The 21,867-nt window shown below is 36.6% G+C and overlaps 2 protein-coding genes across 3 annotated transcripts; both read left to right on the top strand.

Moving 5' to 3' along the window:
* The first annotated feature begins 17,600 nt into the window (after window positions 1–17,600).
* LOC145632992 (uncharacterized) lies at window positions 17,601–18,308 on the top strand. The gene is made up of 2 exons (XM_081685307.1): window positions 17,601–17,798; window positions 17,862–18,308. Exons 1-2 carry the CDS (start codon window positions 17,601–17,603, stop codon window positions 18,306–18,308), a joined length of 645 nt encoding a protein of 214 aa, XP_081541433.1.
* Window positions 18,309–18,732: 424 nt separating this feature from the next.
* Window positions 18,733–21,504, top strand: LOC145630845 (uncharacterized). Of its 2 annotated transcripts, none has more exons than XM_081682991.1 (5): window positions 18,733–18,983; window positions 19,062–19,322; window positions 19,442–19,727; window positions 20,104–20,181; window positions 21,221–21,504. In XM_081682991.1, exons 2-5 carry the CDS (start codon window positions 19,087–19,089, stop codon window positions 21,275–21,277), a joined length of 657 nt encoding a protein of 218 aa, XP_081539117.1. In that variant the 5' UTR covers window positions 18,733–18,983; window positions 19,062–19,086; the 3' UTR covers window positions 21,278–21,504. The 2 variants fall into 2 exon arrangements, with proteins under 2 accessions (XP_081539117.1, XP_081539116.1); XM_081682990.1 differs by having other exon boundaries at window positions 18,737–18,983; window positions 19,071–19,322.
* Window positions 21,505–21,867: the final 363 nt, after the last annotated feature.

The following is a 21,867-nucleotide window of genomic DNA, read 5'->3' as shown; positions in this document are numbered from 1 at the left end:
ACGGTGTAAATTCCCGTGACACGGTGGAAAATGCCGTGACGCGGGAGTTGTTTAGGTACGAAGAACGCAAATAGGACACGGAATATCCCCGCGTCACAGCAAGGGCACCGTGTCACGAGAATTCCCACCGTCAGACGGTGCAATTTCCCGTGACACGGTGGAATTGCACTGTGCGCGGTGATTCCAAGTTTTTACCCGTTTTTAAAACCATCATAACTTTTGATCCGTAACTAGGAATGAGGCATATAATATATCATTGGAAAGCTTATCAAGTCTAATTTCCAACCTAATTAAAATCAAGTCAAAATAATATTTAGATTTTAAGATATGGCCGTTTTAGTGGAAGGGTATTGGTTTTAGGCCGAGTTTAGTGTTTTGCTCATATCTTTTTCGTTATAGCTCGGAATTGGGCTTATGATACATGTTTGGAAAGCTTATTTAAAGGCCTATCCAACAAAATAATAATTGGATCAAAATTGTATATCCATAAAATCAGTTTCTCTCAGTTTTGCGATGTGGACACGAAAAGTGGAAAATAGGTTATGGTTTAGGGAAATGAGCTAGAAATTGGATTGGTTCATGAAATATATTGGATAGAACATGGATTTAAGCACTCCAAAGATTAAATACTCAACTTGATCAATAATGGCGGTGAAAGGTGTTCATCAACGGCTTTGGTTTTGGGGAGACATTTTTAGGTGTCTACAGCTAAATATTTGGTTCATGGTGCAATAAAGGAGATTTTGAAAAACAAAAAAACAAAAAAAAAAAAAACAAAAAGAAGAGAAAAAGCATAATAAATGGGGTATAAAAAAAATAAGAGAATGATGAAAAAAAATAAATAAAAAAAGAGGGTTGAAGAAAGAAGGGAAGAAGAGGATATTAAATCACTTTGGTGTATTGTGATTTTTGTTTTGATCTTTATGGTGTATGGGGAGGCAAGATGCTAAACAAGATTATCTTTGACATGCATTCAATTGTGTTGTTATTGTGGACTATCATTATCACTCTCCTAGTTAGCTCACCTATCACATTTCCCAAATTGTTTATCCTACCTCTCACCCTAGCCCCATTACAACCCTCATAAAGACCTTTTGATATTCGTGCATAAGTTATGATTGAGTGAAATGAGTTTTGAGTCAAAGTTAAAGAGTATTTGTGGCATTCCGAGTCGACATGGTATAGGTTGAGTGTTTGTTATAACCCTAGCTGGTAGGGCATCTCTCGTGCTCTACTTCAGCATATCTACAGGAAATCGGCGGAGAATAGCTTGGAAAGAGACTGTTTGTGGCCTCTAGATTGGAGAGTTAATTGCAAGACTATGAGTGCTACGTGGTTCTATATGTATTCGAGCCAGATTTCTGTTTCGCTAACTTTGGTTTGATAGTTTGCTCGAGAGTCGAGTCGGTCTTATTCTGGTTCCCTGGAAGTCTTGTTTATCTTGTTTCTCCGTCTTGAGTCTAGTGTTGCTTAGGGACAAGCAACAGTTTAGCTTGGGGGAATTTGATAAATCATATTTATATAGTTTTATTTAGGCACGTTTTTGCTATAGTTAGAGCTTTTTCATAGTCTTCTTAGTTGTTTTTAGAGTCATGTCTGCATAAGTTATTATATGTCGCTCTATTACGCTCCGTTTGTGTTTTTCTTAATGTTCCAGGTGATTTCACAGTCATTTGGAAGCTTTCGAAGTGTTTAGAGATGATTCGGATGATATTTGAATGGAAATCGATGGATCGAGTTCATCAATCGAGGGATTTATGCTCGTGGATGTTGGCTCTAAGGATTTTGTGCATGGAAAATGAAAATAGCATCCACGGGAGTCACTATGGACCTTGCGGAAGTGAATTTGAGTTAGAAACGGGGAAAAACGAAGGTTTGCAAGGTATCAAAAATGACCTTTGCTCACTCATTTGATCATATCTTGAGTTCTACAAATTGGATTGATGCAATTCAAGTTGTGTTGGAAACTAGACTTAAAGAGCTTTCGAATGATAAGTCACACACCCAGAAAAGATTCCTGGAACAGAAGTTATGAGCATTTGAATCTAGCCGACGCAATCAGCCAACCGTAGGGCTGGCTGCGCCTCTGTCCCGCGCCTCCTCGAGGCTGCTGCCGCCACTGCCAGGGTGCGGGAACCACCCTGCGGCCGCGGGTCTGGTCGAGTGGTTGAGCAGCGTTTTGAAGCCTCGAGCGACCTTAAGTCTTCACTTCTTTTCACGTCATCGGTCTACTGACTTTATTTGTTGCCATATCATCATCTACCATCCAATAATATTGTAGCTTATGCATTTATTTATTTATTTATTTTTATTAGCTTAGAATTAGATTTGAATATAAATACTTGAGGGATTTTATTTTCCTCTCTTATGCTTTATTTTTCTAGATTAAACGCTTCTTAGTTTTCTTTCTCTCCATTGTTGAACCCTAGCTTTTCATTCTTCATTAATTCAATCATCGAGGTATTTCAATTATTCTCTTGTTCTTTATTTATTTTATTAATTATGAATTCAAGTTTATTTATCTCTTTTGTTTTGTTTATTTCAATTATGAGTGAGTAGTCGTTTTCTAGGGTTAAGTGAGGTAAGCCATGTTTATACCATGATTATTTGTGCTTATTTATTTATAAATTTATTAATTAGGGTTTGAATAATTCCAATTGATTTGTGCTTTATTGTTTGATTCATGTAATTGGCCAATATCATGAGTTAATTATTTAGCTAATAAAAATTAGAATTGAAAGATCATATTTTTAGAGGCTTAATTACAATTGGCGAATTTGATTATGTTAGCGACCGAACTACATATGTTAATTCGTAAGCGTTAATTCCCGACCGTAGGATTAACAAGTGCTTTAATTATTCGACCTAGTTTGTTTATTAATGGATTGTTTGCATTTCTTGGATTGGTATAAGCATGGTGGACCGAACGTATGCCCTAGACTTTAATTTGTCTGAGAACAACCTTATTTTCATTATTGTCATTCTTTAGTTAATTAATCATCGAATCATTATTTGTTTATAGAAATAGTTCATATAATTGGGAAAAAACTAATAGAACATGTCTCCCTGTGGGATTCGACCCGTATTTGCTAAATCTCTACTAACAATAGACACCGTGCACTTGCGGTATAACTTTTTATTCATCAACAGCTCTTCACGAAACTAATCACATCATTGCCCAAAACTCCCCAAAATTTCTGGAAGAAAATGACATGCATACCATCCGGCCCCGGCGCTTTATTTGGGTGCATTTGAAAGAGTACTTCCTTTATTTCCACCCCCGTGGGTTCTTGATCAAGCCTATCACCCATTTCATCCGAAATTCTCATATTAATCCCCTTCAAAACACTATCAAAATATGCCGGAGAACTATTATCAAAGAGATCACCAAAGTATTGGGAAATAATCGAATCCATATCCACTTTCGAGCTCTTCCACTCATCATGCTCATTATAAATCCCTCTAATCTCATTCTTTGCTTTCCGTTAGCTAGCTTTGTGATGGAAATATTTTGTGTTTTTATCCCCATCTCGGATTTCATTTGCTCTTTCCCTAGCGTGCCAATACGATTCCTCGATCCTTCGAAGATCTTCAAGTTCCTGAGCAATATCATTACACCTCTTCAACCTTGCTGCATCTGAACGCTGCCTCTGAACCTCTTTTAGGAGATTTTCGGCTTTTTTTAATATTCTTTTTTAAGGCACCGAAAGTGTTTGCAGCCCACGATGTCAAACCTTCAGCCACCCTAACAATCCTTGTATGCATAGGCTCAGTCCCACTAACACACCATGCATCCGAAACCACCTGTTTACATTCCTGCCGAGACAACCACAGAGCTTCTAATCGAAAAACTTTCTCATGCTTCTTGTTCACTTCATCCTCCCCAAATTTCAGTAAAATTGGTGCATGGTCTGAGTAACATAAAGGCAAATGTAATACCTCCAAATATGGAAACATAGCACATCATCCACCATTAGAAACATATTGATCAAGACGCTCTCGCACCACAGTTTCCATCGAAATTCCTCTCTGCCAAGTATGAATATTGCCTTTGAAACCAAGATCATGACACACACAATCATCCAAGGCCTCACGGAAACCATATATTTGTCTTTCACCTTGAACTGTCCCACCCTCCTTCTCATGCATCCCAAGTATTTCATTAAAATCCCCAAACATCAAAAGAGGGAGAGTAGATGAACCACTTCAGCTTCTCATAAGATCCCATGTAAGATGTTTATTAGAAGCCTCCGTCCACCCATAAATCCCCACCGCTCTCCAAATCGAAACATAATGCCTATCGAGCACCTCACCATCAATATGATGATCAGAAAAAGATCGAACATTCACAGTCGTATCTCTCCACCAAAACCCCAAACCTCCAGAAAACCCAACACTACTAACACATAGCCCATTAGAAAAACCACATCTATTTATAATTAGTTCAATTCTTTGAGAATCAATTTTTGTATCCACACGAAAACAATGTTTGGTCGATCCCTCCAACATAAGTCTTGGAGGGCATTCACTCGTAATGGGTTGCACCAGGAACATCAATCTACATTGCATTTCCCTATACATTATTAGCTGTAGGAAATATTTCAAGCATCCCACACTTGAGCCCCACTGTGAGTCTGTGATTATACATTTAAGTATGGTGGCGTCCAAAGGGAAGGAAGCTAGAGTAAAATAGTCGCCAACAAGTTTTAGGAACTTGTAAACCGTTCACAAGGTGAAAGTTACACCCCTTAAAGATCCATGAGATCGTGAACTCTAATAGGTCTGGAACCATTACTGGATATTTGGAGATGAAGGTACAGATCCAACCTAAAAGAAATTGAATCTGCCCTAAAAATAGGCTTCTACTTTATTCTTCTCGTTTTCATGTGCACTTTCTGACTAACATGCAATCAATAGGTTAACCCTAAACCTGTTTAATCTATGTTGGTTGAATATTAATGCACAAATAAATCTATTATTGGCGATCACTTGAATTATAATCAAATTAGCCTAAAGAAGATTATTAATTATCTTATTAAGCGTGATTACAAGTACCAATTCCCTTTAACATACATAAAAGGCGTGATCAAGCAATAACAATAATAACATAATAACAGTAATCATAATAAAGCATAATAATATTATCAAGATCCTAGGCATGATACTAACAAGATTAATAACAAATCCTAGCATGTCACTAAACATTAAAAATCAACGCTTTATCCCTAACATGATACTAACATGATATTAGGAAAGAAATAGGAAGCATCATGTAGACACCTAAAAATGTCTCCCCAAAACCAAACCCGATGATGAACACCTTTCACCGCCATTATTGGTCGGGTTAAGTATTTAATCTTTGGAGTGCTTAAATCCATGCTTAATCCAATACATTTCATAAACCAATCCATTTCCTGGCACATTTCCCTAAACTATAACTTGTTAATCTTTCTTTTCGATCTACACTAAATTCATACCACTTTCTCTCAAATTTTTTTCAAAACCCTAAGAGAGATAAAGCTTCAAATTCCACCATTTCTCACAAAAATTGGCATCCAAAAGATCTAGGACCGTAAGGGGTGAAAGCTCAAGGCAACAACAACCACCATTGGTTGACCCGGAGCTGCAAATTTCGGGATGGAGCGAGGTGGTGATAACCTCCCAAGAACAACGGCAAAGTATGCTCAACCTCATCTCGAGGCAGGTAATCCCTACACGTTTTGTTCATCATTCTACGCTTTCTAGATTAGGAATTGATAAACCGGTAGAAAAATTGTTTAAGGGTACTGGAATGAGTGGTTTATTTCAATTGAATTATGATACTTATGACTATTTAACTTTGGAATTTATTTCTAGTTTTAATGTGATAAAATCTAATGCTTTGATTACTCATGTTCAATTCCGTTTGCTTAATAATGATGTGAGATTGACTTTGAAAGAATTTGGTAAATTATTTGAGTTGAAATCGGATAGACCTATTGAACCGCCCCAAGACAATATTGTCGTTGTCTATAAATCCCTCATGAGGGATGCTAATCTAAACCTCCAACATGCCAAGGGCGTTTGGATACAACATCCCGTGCAAAAATTTTGGCAACGGTTTGTTGGCCTCACTATCTTTGCGAGGCATGAACCCGCCAATGTAAAGAGGGATGAACTAGAGTTGTTAGGGTCTTACATGATCCCTAGGAGTGACAAACTAAACATACCTCATAGGATAGCCCAACACTTCCAACAGGCGGCCAACGCGGCCAAGAGTGGTAGGTCTAGGGCCCCTATTTATTTTGGCAGTTTAGTCACCCACATAGCGGTCAAGCACCTTAACTTTATCCCTAACGACTTTAGGAAGGTAGTAGGCCCAACCCTTATGGACTTACCCTACTTAGGTAGCCTCAACTGGATCAATGTCATAGGGGGTGAAACTTGGTGGGTAATCCAAAGGGAGTCCGGTAGAAGGGACAATGTCTTTACGTTGCCTAACCCCGTTTTGACTAAGTTTGAGAAGGGTCAACCTTCCTACACCTTTGATTTAGGTAACCAAGGTGAGGCTCAAGTGGCTCATCAAGCACCACCTTCACCACAACCTCAATTTCACCCTCAACCACCTCCCCATCCCTACACTTATGACATCCCCACTTCTTCCACGAACTATAACATTGACCCAAACGCCCCTTATGACTTCTCGGATTTTAGGAGCCAACTAGATAGGATTGAGATGGGGCAAGGGAGAGTGGAGAGTATGGTGCGAAACCTAGATACTAGAGTAGGGTCTCTAGATAGGTTTTATACCCCATATATGATGACTATGCACGTCGGGGGGCTATTCCCCCCCGAGTCACTTGTTCCCGATTGGTTTCAATATCCTTAAGGAGGATATTCGGACCCAAGTGCCTTTGGTACCTATGTGGACTACTCTTCGGTCCACGGTTATGGGACCGGTGCTCCTTTTGGTGGGCTTGGGGGGAATGTAGACCCTAACTATTTTGCAAGCAGTTTGGATTACGGAGGTGGTGGTTCGAGCCATGGAGGAGCCGGTCCTAGCCATGGGGAGGCTATTTGAGGATGGATGAAGATGAGGAGTAGTTACTCTAGCTACAATCCCAAGTCAATGAGGGCATTGCTTGATTTGGCTTGGGGGGATGATCTTGTTTTTGGTAACTCTCTTCCTTTTCTCTATTTATTTGCTTTCTAGTGTAGTTTTTTTTATTGCTTTCCTATATGAAAATGCAAAAAAATCGAAAAAATAAAAAAATTCAAAAATGCGTTCCAATGAATTATAAATCATGCTTCCCTGTGCCCCTTACTTGAGAAAATGTGTTTTGATTCTTGGTATATGATGATAAGAATTGTGGATTAGTTGATCATGATTTGATGTTTGATTGCCTTGAAACCTTAACATGAGTCAATTTTGCCAACTGCTTGTGAATATAGTGCTTGACTAGTTGATTTGGTTAGGAATGTGTGATAGTTCCTGGTATGCCATTGAATTTGAGTATTGGTTTGCAACTATGAGTAATGTTTGTATGATTCACTATTATGCACATTTAGGAGGACGAAGGCATTTATTATTTTAGGTAGCCTTCAGATGATTTAGATACATTTGTTCCCTTCTTGCTACCCATGTTGTTGCTTGTGCCCTTTCGTTGTTTATTAGCCACATTACAAGCCTGTTTTGTCCCATTGGTTACTAGTCCCAAACTTGGCTTGGGGGAGCTATTAGTGAGTGAGGTGAGGGAGTTTGTAGTGTGCTTATTATTTGCACAATTTTGGGTGGGTTTTGAGAAGTTATTTTGTTCTTGATCATGTTTATTTTTGATGAGTTTGAAAATTATTTTCTTGAAAAAAAAAATAAAGCATGATGTTATGAAAAAAGAAAAAGAGGAGTTCAAGAAAAAAGAAAAAAATGAGTGAACTTCAATAGAAAGAAAAATCAAAAGGAAAAAAAAAATTGTTCAATGTTCAAATGTTCTAGTTGGAGGTTGATCAAAAAGAAAAAAATTGAGCTTCAATGAAAAATTCAAGTTTGGAAAATAAAGTTTGTTTATTCACTCCAGTTCTTTATTATTATATCTTATGAGTGAAATTGTAAGAGTTGGGATTGTTTGTATTGTTTGGAGTTGTATTTGGTGGATTTTTGTTAGAGTTAGTTATGTAGGAGATGTTGATCATTATTTATTTTGATCATGGGTTTTACTAGGATTTGCTCCCTTAAGCATAGCTTTTCTCTCACTTGTTCCCAAATTATTCCTACCCTTTACCCTAGCCTTACAATACAATCTTTAAAGACCTTCCGACCTTTGTGCATAGAGTTGTATGAATGTGAAAGTGTTGTTTATCAATGCAAGTTATGATTTGACATATTTCGAGTCGACTAGTGGGTTGAGCGTACATCTTTTTATACACACGAGAGTGTGAGTTGGGAGGGCATTGTTCACAATAAGGGGTTGGTTGGAGAGCGATCGAGTACATCTTTTACTCGCCACATAAATGAGAGTTGAGTGTGGGAGCACTAGTCTTGAATTCTATATGCTCTTATGGTTTGCTCTATTTGATAATTGTTAGGGAGGAGGGGTAATTGGACGGATTTGATTGGTTGGTTTTGAAGCACGTTTATTAGATTTACCTTGAATTTTTTGTGCTTGATTTTTACTTTTTGGGGTGAAGCATATTTATTAATTCATTGATGAGATCTTTGCTTAGGGACAAGCAAAGGTTTGGCTTGGGGGAGTTTGATGTGTCTATTTTATATAGTATTTTACCCCCGTCCCTTGCTCATAATTAGTAGTGTTTTTGGATCTTTAAAGCCACTTTTATTACTAATTGGTGTTTTTCTAGTGTTTTCGTAGTTTTGGTTGAGTTTTGTAGGAAATTGCACTTTTGGAGCATTTTCCCGGGTTTTCATGGATCAACCACGGAAATTGGAGGAGCACGACCATCTTCGAAGCCCAAGGCTGGTTAGAGTCATCAAGCCGGTGATTAAGGGCTCGGTGATCGGGATACCGAGGTATTTGGACCGAATGATCAAGACCCTAAGTGGATATTCGGGTTGGGCCGAAGAAATAAGCCCAATTGAAGTCCCAAGCCTCGAGGTAAAGCAAGGGCGTGGTGCACGAGAGTTATGCTGGTGCGTGGCCAAAGGCGCGCCCGATCGGGTGAGCTGCTAGCTCGATCGGGCGCGGCTATTTAGAAGAGTACGCGGAGAAAAAGGCGCGTGACCTGATTAGTTTTCGATTAGGATTTGTTTTAGGGATGTTTAAGTACGATTTTTGTACGTAATTTTGAGGACTCTCTTTTTTAGATTTTTTTCTCTCTACTTAGAATATTTTCTCTCTCTAAAATTCTCATATACTTTGTTCTTAAATTTATTCTTAATTCCAGATTTCTTTGGTAACAATTTCGCTTCTCTTAATCTTAGGGCTTGTTTGGCATCATTTTTGGTTTTCAGTTTCCTTTTTTTTAAAAACCAAAAACAGGAAACTAGAAAAAGGTGTTTCCACTTTTCTATTGTCAGTTTTCAAAATTTTCATGATTTTAATGAGTTTAAATAATTTTTGATTCATTATGAGGTATATATCATATATTTTTAAAAAAACAAAAAACCAAAAAACAGAAAACAACAGCAATGCCAAACGAACCCTCAGTTATTTGTTTTATTCTTTTGATCATGTCTTGTTTTATTACTTTGAATTGTTTAGATTTAATTATGTGTGAGTAGTTCTATTTCCAGGGTTTATTGGGATCCATAAATAATATGAAGGGGTAATTTATTGTTGTTAATTGTCAATGCTAGATTAATTTCCTATTGATTGATTTAATGCTCTGTGACTAGATTTGCGCAGATCTTTTATGCATGAGTTTGACAATATTGATTCGAGATTCGAAAGATGAGAATTGATCTTTAGGTATAGTTTCAATAGGCATTTTAATTTGTAAATGGTTAAGTCGAGATTCGAGAGATGAGATTTAATACCGGTAAATTATTGTGTGATTGTAATACGTAGCGAAAGCCCTTTATAATCTGATCAATTTATACATTGATGATTGATTATTATGTTTTACCCTGGAATATTATTTATTGGTGAACCTATGCCCTAGATCTTTTATTTATTGTTTTCTCCTTATTCTTAATCTCCGTAGTTTAGTTTTATATCCAAATTTATATTTTGGTTACTTTATAATTTAGATTACTTGAATTAATTAGGAATAGAAAGACCAGTTTCCCTGTGGATTCGACCCTACTTCCCTATCTATTTTAGTTAGTGGTTTTAGGAATTACTTTTGATTAGGTGATTCGACTTTATCCTGTCAAATACGATCAGCATAAAGTAGAGGCCTATTATTAGGGCAGGTTCAATCTCTTTTAGGTTGGATTTGTACCTTCATCCCCGAACTACCAGTCATGGTTCCAGACCTATTGGAGTTGACGATCTCCTGGATTGGTAAGGGGTGTAACCTTCACCCTGTGAACGGTTTACAAGTTCCTTAAACTTGTTGGCGACTCTTTTGCTCTAGCTTCCTTCCCTTTAGACGCCACCATGCTTAAGTGTATGATCACAGTGGAGTTCAAGTTTGGGGTAATTCTTGAAATATTCCCTACAGAAACCCTTAGCAACAAGTCGAGCTTTGAACCTCTCTATTGTACCATCAACTTTTATCTTGATTTTGAACACCCATTTACAGCCTATAGCCTTTTTACCCATTAGAAGATCCACCAAAATCAATGTTCAGTTATGTTTTAAGGCTTATATTCCTTTGTGTTTTGCAGTAACCCATCTAGGATTAGCAATAGATTCTTTATAGGTGTAGGGAATATTTCAAGCATCCCACACTTGAGCCCTACTGTGATCATACACTTAAGTATGGTGGCGTCCAAAGGGAAGGAAGCTAGAGCAAAAGAGTCGCTAACAAGTTTTAGGAACTTGTAAACCGTTCACATGGTGAAGGTTACACCCCTTCACGACCCATGAGATCGCTAACTCCATAGTGGTCTGGAACCATGACTGGATATTCGAGGATGAAGGTATAAATCCAACCTAAGAGAGATCGAACCTGTCCTAAAAATAGGCCTCTACTTTATTCTTCTCATATTCATGTGCGCTTTCTGACTAACATACAATCAATAGGTTAACCTTAAACATGTTTATCTATGTTGGTTGAATATTAATGCACAAACAAATCTATTATTGGCGATCGCGTGAATTATAACCATATTAGCCTAAACAAGATTATTAATTATCTTATTAAGCGTGATTATAAGTACAAATTCCCTTTAAACCTGCAAGAGAGGGTGTGATCAAGCAATAACAACAAATAATATATCAAGCAACATAATAATAACAACAAATCATCATCATAATAATCTCGATCTCAAAGCATAATAATATTATTAGCAAGATTCTAGGCATGATACTAACAAGATTAATAACAAACCCTAACATGTCACTAAACAATAAAAATCAAAGCTTTAATTCTAACATGATACTAATCATGGTAAAAGAAATAGGAAACAACCTAAGCATGATACTAGAAAGCAATAAAGACATCCTAACATGATACTAGGAATCAAAATAATATAAGCATGCTTTATAAAGAAATAATTAAGTAATTAAATTACGTACTTCGATGCCTCGTATCTCTTTCTAATAATAAAACACACACGTTAGTAACTTCAAGGAAAATATTAAATCAAACAATTAAATTAAATAATTGCAATAGGGATTTGGGACCAAACCCTCAGAAATTATCAACCTTTTACGTCTAGGGCAAAAGCAACTTTTAAAGACCTCTAGATCACTCTATATTCAATCTAAGGAAAATATTAAATCGAACAATTAAATTAAAGGAAAAATACACTTTAATAATCCCAACTATGGGCGATTTACTTCTAACAATCCCAACTATAGTTTATTTTTTAACAATCCCAACTATGGGGTCAGTTTTCCTCCAACAGTCCCAATTACTGGTGACCTGCTAAACAAGTTTTTTTTTAATTGCCACATGTCAACACGTGAATGGTCATAAATTAAAATTTAAAAAAAACATTTAAAACAAAATAACTAAAAATAAAAAATAAAAAAAAATTAACCAAAGTTTCGGCCACCCTTAATTTCCCCACCCCTAACCTCGCCGGAAACCTAACCCCATCCCCTAACCTCGCTGGAAATCGGCCGGCCAACACTCCTTCACCACTGAAATCAGCGGCCGACCTCTACTACCTATCTCCGACCCCCATAACCACATAGCTAGCCCTCCTCGATCCCCAAAACCACCTTGAAAATCCCCTTTACCTCATTGAGCCCGTGAAGAGATTAGATCGAAATTGGGGTCTTATTGAAGGTTTTTGCGAGGTGATGAGAAGAGTATCTATAACAGGGCAAGATGGTGGCTTGCGGCTGGAGTTGCAAGCTAAGTTGCGGCTGTCGTTGCTCTGTTGTTGCTGTGATGAGAAGTCGGTGGATCGGAGATGGCTGGTTGCGGGAATTCGTATGGCGAGGTTGCGGGAATTCATGGCGAAAGTTGTGAGAATTAGTGGTTGGAGTGCGTGAATTCGTGGTGAGAGGTGGAGGTGGTTGGTTGCACGAATCGGTGGCTGGGGTTGCACAAATTGGTGGCTGGAGACTGGAGTTGCGCGAATTGGTGGCGAGAGGTGGAGATGGCTGGTGATTGGTGGTGTGAATTGGTGGCGTGAGGGAGGAGGAATGTTGGTGTTGTTTGGTGGCGAGAAGTGTGTGTGGTGAGCAGGGAGGAGCTAGGCGGTGGAAAGGTGGTGAACGTTGGAGCAAGTGACTGGTAGGGGGTGAGGAGAGGGTGGCTGAATTTTTTTATTTTTTTATGGGTTTATTTTTTTTCAATATTTTGGACCAATAACGTGTTGACACGTGTCATGGTCACCTGTTATAACAGGTTATTGACTCGTCGTTGACCGGTTGGGACTGTTGGAGGAAAACTGACCCCATAGTTGGGATTGTTAAAAAATAAATTGTAGTTGGGATTGTTAGAAGTAAATCGCCCATAGTTGGGATTATTAAAGTGTATTTTTCCTAAATTAAATAATTGAAATAGAGAGTTGGACCAAACCCTCAGAAATTATCAACGGGGAAATACGACCCTATTTATAAAGAAAATAGTCCAAAAACGATAGAAAAGAATCAGAATTTGAATCGAAATAAAATTGGCGCATGTCGCCAACGACAGAGCCTAGCGCGAAACGACAAGCATCACGCATGTCTATGTTTCCTCTCAAATACCCCATTTTTTGGGGGAGTATTAGGACAACTTCTCTAGTGTTCAATACCCTTCTTAAGAATTAAAAAAAAAATCATATCTCCCTCATAAAGTTTGAGAAAACTGGTGTAACATTAGACTTATTCTGTATAAAGAACACCCAAGTCATTATAGTAAAATCATCAACAATTGTAAGAAAAATTCTACAACCTGTATGAGCTATTTCCTTATATGGGCCTTAAATGTCAAGATGTAACAATTGGAAGGGAACATAACTTTTTATAACATTAGAATGAAAAGATTTCCTACTCTGTCTTCCAGTTGGACATATTTCACAAAATCACCACCCAAGCAAGGTTTATTATGAACAAAAGAGAAAGAGGAGACATACTCAAATTGCTCAATAGGCAAGTGTCCTATTCTGAGATGCCAGAGCTTTGTATTATTCACATCTTGTAAAGAGCTTGAGGAAGTTGTAGCTACTTTATTCTCAGATTGTTGTTGAATAAGTTCCTTGCTAATATGATCTTCAAGGTAGTATAGACCTCTCTTAATTTTACCAAGAACAAGTGACTTTATTAAAGAACTCTGAAGCACACGTGTACCACTAGTAAAAGTAGCAGCAGAGTTCAAATCACCACAAATCTTAGGCACATATATTAGGTTGAACTTACAATCTTCAACATATAAAACATCTTTCAAAATAATGTTCTTAGTTAACTGAACATTTCCCTTATGAGTAATATGCACTTTTCCGCCACCTGGAATAATGATAAAACTCTCATCTCCAAGAAACTCATTCCATGTTATGAACAAACCTTTATCATGGATAATGTGATCAGTGGCCCCACTATCTATTATTCAACTATTGATTTTAGAGGATAATAGGCAAAATTTACCTACAACATTAGTTGGCTTTCCAAAATTGGAAGAACTTGTTGCATTTATGATATCTGCAATATACTTATGCTTATTCATCATGTTCAGAACATGTGATTTGGTCCAATCACCATCCTTCCTTGATCATCAAAGGTATAATCAGGCTCAGACTCGACTGAGTTAGTGGTCACTGCTGCAATTCTCTTATTCTTGTCATCATTCTTGAAATGAAGAGGGTAGCCATGAAGTTTATAACATCTCTGCATACTATGACCTGGCATCTTGTAGTGGTCACAATAGTAGTTGATACCTCTCTTATCAAAATTTTCAGAACCTACAAAAGAACCTCCACTAATACTATCTGAGAAGAATTGAACTATGATCTGTTGTAATTAACTAGAACCTCTATGATTGTTTCCATTTGTCATGTGATATGTTTCTATTGAAAGCAAAATGTTATATCATCACCAGATTCTGGCATAGGAACGCTTTTTTTATCCTTGTACAGCTACTTATGTTTCTCTTCTTGCATAAGCAGTCTATAGGCATGAGACAGCAAAGGTAGAGGTTGCATTAAAAAAATATTGCCCCTAACAACTTCAAAACCATCATTCAACTTCATAAAAAATTGCGTAACCAACTCACGTCATTTAAGGGAATCAGTTACACCACATGCCACCTCAGCTTTAGAGTATTTGTTTTATTTCAAGCAAGTTACTGTAATTAATGCTTGTATAAATACACTTCCTTCTTCATTATTAATCTTTAATCTATTCTTACAAAAATTACAGAAACCTTCTCTATTGAGATTCATTTTCGATCGATCGATCGATTTTTCGTTCTTTGCTCTTCTTTGGTCAGTTTTTCGATTCTCCAGTTTTGATTCATTTGTTGCACTTGTTCTTGATTTGATTCGAATTTTTCTGTTCGATTGCTGTGATTTAGATTGATTGTTTCCTCAATTGCTTGACCTAAAATTTCGTACTAGAAGCATTTCATAGTTCAGTTCTATACCTAAAAATGGGAAACATAACATTAGATGCCTCTCAAGATCCTACCTCTTCCTACTACATTCATCATTATGATAATCCTGGAATGAAGTTAGTGTTTAAGAAATTTGATGGAAATGGATACAGTGATTGGAAACGATCTATCCTTATTAGTTAGTCAGCTAAGAATAAACTAGGCTTTATTGATGGCTTAATTAAAAAACCTCCAGCTAATCCTACATTGCTTAATTAAGGCATGGGAAAGATGCAATAGCATGATCATTTCATGGATTTTGGGAGTATTATATCATGATTTGGCTAGGAGTGTGTTGTATGTTGAAACTGCCAGGTAAATTTGGATGAATCTTAAAGAGAGATATGGAGCTTTGTTTGGTACATTTTTATATGCTATTGAACAGGATATTAATGAGATCAATCAAGGTGTCAATAGTGTTTCCACCTTCTATACCAAGATTAAAAGGCTTTGGGATCAGCTTGATGATGTAGATCCTCTACCTCTATGTCACTGTGCTAATTGCAATGACAATATTGCACAACGATTGCTAAAATCTCAGCAAGATAAACGTCGCATTTGGAGGAGTCTCAACACTTGTTGTGGTGACAACAAAATGAACAAATTGTGAGGGCTTTGCCTAATAATGGCTGAAGTGTGTTGTAGGAACAAGTGAGGGATAAATTCTACCATCCCTACAAAAGCAAAAGGTTGATGATGAGTTCTTAGATATCAAGATGGGAGAAAAGACAGTCACTAAGGACTATACTAAATTCATTGAGTTGTCTAGGTTCGTGGAATGAGAAGTAAAAGGCTGTAAGCAAGGCTTGAGAGGAGATCATCTCTTTTCCTCCAATTCATATTGTCTGGACAATTGTTCGATATCCCCATTATCTTCTTATTTTATCAATTATTAGATTTTATTATGTTCTTTTTTTCTATTCACTTTTAAATATATTTAAGGATAGAGGATTAACTGTTATTGTTTAACTTATTTTCACTATTAAGATTTTCCCTCCATTCTCAGATGATTTTCTTATTTTGAATTTTCTTATTAAAGAATTCCTATTAAACAAAACACAAAACATATAGAAATGAACGGAATAATAGATTTGATTTGATAACTATAGTTTTTTTTAAAAAAAAATAAATAAAGTGCTATAGTGAAGGTCGATTTAATCAAAACGTATGCTTTGATTTCATAATAGGTAGACTGAAAAATTACTAGTCAAAGTTGTATATTAACATAATTTTTTGTTAAACTGTAGCAATTAAAAACATAGGGAGTAATTTTTAATGACTCTCATTGGTATTTTCATAGTACCAAGATGATAAAAAATTTATTTTGGTATTATGATAATACCAACCAGTGTTATTAGAGTTTTGTAAGACTCAAAGCACTTGTATTAGATACCAAGATATTCAAAAATCGTTTGTGAAGTTCAGCCCCAACACTCCGATAAAGACTATCGAGATTTTCTTGCCCAAAGTTTGAAACTTCAAAGTAAATCTTCCCTGGGTTCATATTTGGGTTTACCTGTGGAGCTAGGAGGTAGTAAAGTTTATGAGTTTATCTTCTTAATTGACAAGGTGGTTCAGCGACTGTCGGCTTTCGCATCTCTATGTCTTTCCTCAGTAGCGAAATTGGTTATTTTAAATTCAGTTTTGGTTGCCTCTTTTAATCATGTGCTCTCTGTATTTAAGATTCCTTCTTCGATTTGTTCGAAGGTGGATAACCTTTTGGCCCGCTTCTGGTGGAAATCTGATCCTCACTCCAAAGGTTTCGCCTTATGGTCTAAATCCCTGCTGCATTTACCTAAGGGTTTAGGAGGTCTCGAGATTCATTGTCTGGGCTCCTTCAACTCTGTTCTTTTGGCTCGTCAATGTTGGCGGATTCATCATCATCCTCAACTTCTTGTGTCAAGGCTTCTAAATGCAAGGTATCCTTCCCTTGGTCTTTTTCAGACAAAGAAGATTTCAGGTTCCTCTTGGGGTTGTCGTGGGTTGTTGCAAGGTCTGTCAGTTTTGTCCAATGGTATCGCCTAGAAGGTTGGCTCAAGGTCTCAGGTGCATATTCAAGAAGATCCTTGGGTTCCCGGAGAACCTCTGACTTTTCGTGATAATGGTGAGACACCTCTTCCGTCTCATGTTTCTTCTATTTTTAATTCGCGTTCTTACGCGTGGGACTTGACTTTGGTCCATAGGCTATTCGATTCTTTGACAACCAGTCGCATTTTTGCTCTGGAACGTCCCAGTAGGCCGATGGATGATTTTGTCTACTGAAAATTTTCAAGAGATGGTAATTTCACTACTAAGTCGGCTAATTCTATGTTGCTTCGTCAATCCTCTATTTTATATGAAGCGCACTCCTTTCCCTCTTCATGGTGGAAGTCTTTTTGGGGTATGCCTCTTAAACCGAAGATGCAGTGTTTTGTTGGAAACTTCTTCACAACGCTCTTCCTCTCAAAGGAATTCTGCAGTTTCGAGGAATTTCGATGGATCCAGCTTGTGTCCTCTGTCTTGGTGGTCAGGAAACCATAGAACATCTTTTTTGCAACTGCTCCTTTGTTTCCACCATTTGGAATTCTGCTCCAACTCTTTCGTCACTTGAAGCACGTCGAGACAAGTCTTTCACTGATTGGTTTACAGCTTTGGTGTTATCTTTGAGGCATTCCAAGTCTTGGGAGGTTTTAGTAAGTTTGGTTTCCTTCTTTTGGATTGTCTGGATTGCTCGAAATCATAAGGTATTTTGACAGGCTATGATTTCTCCTGGATTAGTTCTTCATCAGAAGCAGGATTGGGTTTCTAGAAGTTTTGTTGTTCAGGATTATAGGGCTATGATTCATTCTTCAAATGTTGGGTCTTGTAATAGGCCTAGATCCTCAATTCCATCTGGCTATCTGCAGGGTCCCTCCTCCTCTTCATTTGATATTTGCATTGTCTTTGATGGTGCTTATAGTGCTCAAGATCATACTGCTGGTGCTGGTTGGATTTTTCGAGATCCTGATTCGGATTTGGTTTTGGGTGGTGCCTCAAGAGCTTTTATTTCATCTTATCCTCTACACTTGGAATTACAAGCTTGTCTCTGGGCTCTTAAGGCAGCTGATCGTCGTGGGTATAGGCGCTTGTTGATTTACACTGACTGCTCGAACTTGTTTACTCTTCTTCATCATAAAAGTGGTCGAGATATTTCTAGTCTCTAATTATTTCAGAATATCCGGGATATTATCCTCCATTTCTTAGCTTGTGAACTTCGAAAGGTCCTTCGTCAATGGGTGGCTCCGGCTCATTGGTTGGCAGTTCAGGCTTGTCAACGCCGTTTTCTTTTTTTTTTTTTATCCTTTTCGTTTTTTTTTCTTTTGTTTTAGTCGTGTTGTTTTTTCTTAGTTTGTCTTGTAAAAAAAAAAAATTAATAATAATAATAATAATAATAAATAAAGATACCAAGATATTCTCTAATGACTAGCGTATATGTATCTAAAATCTTGGCCAATTTTAGCCCCATCTAAGTATTTGATCTAAGACGGAGAGGGACCAATAATACATCCCAAGATGTGTGCCTTAATAAGGCCCAAATGACGGTGTGTGAAGGTAACGTCTTTAATTTCTTGCCCTTTTTGTCTTTCATACATACATTCATACTCTCTGGACAAACATTTTTTTTTTTTTATTTTATTAACACCTAAAAGGAGAGGAAGGTAGAAGGAAAGATATGAGAAGCTTGAAAATCAAAGGTGAAAAAACCCACAAAAACAACACCAAAACCACCCAAAAAACCTCATAAACAACATCATACTGCTCAAACTCTCATATTCAAACAGTAGAATGTTTTGAGTAATTTCAACTCTATAATTTCATCTACAATACTAGATCTTAAGGTAAGTACAACATATTGTGTTCTTGAATCTAATTTAATAAATGGGATTATGATTATTTTTTATTTTCATTAACATAAGTTATTGCAGGAAATCAATACAATTCATGGAAAGAAGAGAAGAGAAGAATCAGATTAAATCGACGGAGCCAGAATTTGTGTTACAGTGGGGGAAAAGACTTAGATGTGTTCGCGTTAAAAACCCAAATTTCTCATCTAAATCCACCGGCGGAATCCGCCAGAAAATCACATCTCGTATCGTTACAGACTCCGCCGGTGACCCTTCTTTTTCGCCCCTCCGATGCACCACCAACAACAATACAAGCACCAACCATAACAACAGGTAATCATACTGTTATAGATATGAACAATATTATCGGAAAATATATGTGTGAGTGATGGGTTTTATTTAGTGTTTCAAAATTTTCATTAATTCGTGTTCATATTCGGCTTTTGTTAAAGGGGTTTGGATGCGCCGGGACATCTAAAGTCGCCGGAGAAAGAAGAGAGGTATTATACGACGAGAGGGTCAACGATTGGAGACGAGAGAGAAAATGGGAAGTCGATAATAATGGCGGAAGGAAATGGGTTTGGGATTACGGCGCAAGATAAAGGGAGTTTGATTTGGCCGAAGTTGTTTATTAGTTTATCAAGTAAAGAGAAGGAAGAAGATTTTCTTGCCATGAAAGGTTGTAAACTTCCTCAAAGACCTAAAAAGAGGGCTAAATTGGTTCAACGTACTTTACTTGTAAGTTCAAACATATCAATCTTTCAATTTTATTTTTTTAATTTTTTTTTTGATTGGATTAATACTGTGGTATCAATTTTTTAAGGGGATTTTATGGTTTATTTAATTCGATATAATTTGTAGAAATGATTTTGGTTATTTTTGTGGAGATTGTGTGAATTCTTATATGTGACCGGCCACTCCGGAAGTAGCCGTTTTGTTTGTGTTGGATGTGCGGTAACCTGATTTGGTGATGATTGGTTTTGTATGGTTGACGAATTTTGAAGTTTTAATTATAAAAAAAGAAAATGAAGATATGATTGGTTGAATGTTTGGTGTATGAAATTTGAAAAAATAAGTTTGAGTTAGGCTGATTTGGTGGTATTTGGAATGGCAGTTGGTGAGTCCAGGAGCATGGTTGTCTGATATGTGCCAAGAGAGGTATGAAGTTAGAGAAAAGAAGACTCCCAAGAAGGTAATATTTCAATTATTCTATCATTTTTGCTCTTTTGTAAATCGTTTTTACGAGTAATTTTTTTTCTAATACGGAGTACCTTCAATTAGATGATATGTGTGCAACTTTGTGCTCCACACTCGTGGAATTTGTGTGTATGAGCAAGTATTGTAGGTTTAAGAACTACGGAAATAAGGAAAACTCGAGCAATCAAGTTTGTAGCTGTGATGTATGCTTATAAAACTGTAGTTTGTGTATCAAGAGTGTGTTAGAGATTGAAGGACTAATAGGGTATAACATCTTTGAGATTAATTTTGAGTTGGTAATTGAATTGGAATATGCTGCTATTCGTTTATCACTGTTATAAACTTGGCACAAGTTCGAACTGAAACTATGTTCCCAATCAATTAAATTCTACTAAAAGCGAATCTAAAGACACACTTGTCAATATATTATTAAATAATTTCCCGCCAAAAGTACCTTCTAAAAAAATTATTATTATGTAAGGAAAAAATAAATTATATCTAAATTATGACATAATTTGTTTTATATAAAATATAAATCTTTTCCTAAAAGATTAAACTATCCATTATAAATTTATAATTATTACATGTATTTTAAATATTTTCTCTTACATGCTTTTATATCAAAAAATTTATAATAAAATTATCAAAAATATTTAACAACCGTGCATTGCACGGGATTTAACCTAGTTACAACTAATAGGGGACCTTTTTTGGGTTTGTTGATACTTCGATGTACTGGGACTGAAACTCGATCTTACCTTCTGATTGTTAGTTTTGGATTGGGTGTTAACTTGTTATAACTAAAACTATGTTTTAGTTAATGGGGCTGCCTGCTCAGTTACAACTAATAGAAGATTTTTTTTTGGGTTAGTCAATACTTCGATGTACTGGCACTGAAACTCAATCTTACTTTCTGATTGTAGTTTTGGATGATTGGTTGTTATCCTTGTTATGATGTACTGGTTTGTTATCAAATATCCAATGATATAATCTATTTATCTTAATGCTGATTGGGTTGCTTCGTAATGAAACAGAGACCAAGAGGACTAAAGGCTATGGGCATGGGAACGATGGACAGCGACTCGGAGTGAAGCGAGCTCCTTTCGTCCACAGCTACTGTTGTTTTGCAAAATTTATATTAGGATATTTTGTAGATCTGATTTTTGCTTCTATGCAAATTGTATTTTTTTGTTCACTGATTATTCTTCCCTTAAACCATGAATTAAGGAACTTCATCCATCTTGTACATATCAGTGCTTGAAAAAAAAAATACAAGATTTTCACTAATTGGTAATAATAGATTAATTTTTTGCTTTGAGTTTCAAGATTTCCAAGTTCGTTACTGCCTTGCAAGAATTTAAATAATTTTGTTCATTTTATCACCATTAACCAAAAATAGATACTTGTTTCACATATTTTTACAAATTTAAAGGTGTACACTCTTAGGTAAAAATTGTTTGTTAGTGTAAAATAGAGAAACAAAAATAGGAATGCATGTGATGAGGAGAGATACAGGGAAAAATGACAACCTAAAAATAAAAGAAAACATTAGTTGCAAATACTCCCTTCGTATTTAAATACTTGCTCCATTTCTCCATGCGTGGAGTTTTAGGAGAAATTGGAGAAAGTAATTAAATATGGAGGTTGTGGGGTTGGTGGAAGAATAAAAAATTGTAAAAAA

This window comes from Chenopodium album, chromosome 5, assembly GCF_948465745.1.
Source record: "Chenopodium album chromosome 5, dcCheAlbu1.1, whole genome shotgun sequence".
Classification (NCBI taxonomy): domain Eukaryota; kingdom Viridiplantae; phylum Streptophyta; class Magnoliopsida; order Caryophyllales; family Amaranthaceae; genus Chenopodium; species Chenopodium album.
This window is presented reverse-complemented; position numbering and strand designations above follow the sequence as displayed.

Coding starts and splice junctions, on each gene's coding strand:
- LOC145632992 (XM_081685307.1), top strand. CDS start 17,601: ATGGATCCAGCTTGTGTCCTCTGTCTTGGTGGTCAGGAAACCATAGAA. Junction 17,799..17,861: donor CCAAGTCTTGGGAGGTTTTA/GTAAGTTTGGTT, acceptor GTATTTTGACAG/GCTATGATTTCTCCTGGATT.
- LOC145630845 (XM_081682991.1), top strand. CDS start 19,087: ATGGAAAGAAGAGAAGAGAAGAATCAGATTAAATCGACGGAGCCAGAA. Junction 19,323..19,441: donor AGCACCAACCATAACAACAG/GTAATCATACTG, acceptor CTTTTGTTAAAG/GGGTTTGGATGCGCCGGGAC. Junction 20,182..21,220: donor AAAAGAAGACTCCCAAGAAG/GTAATATTTCAA, acceptor GTAATGAAACAG/AGACCAAGAGGACTAAAGGC.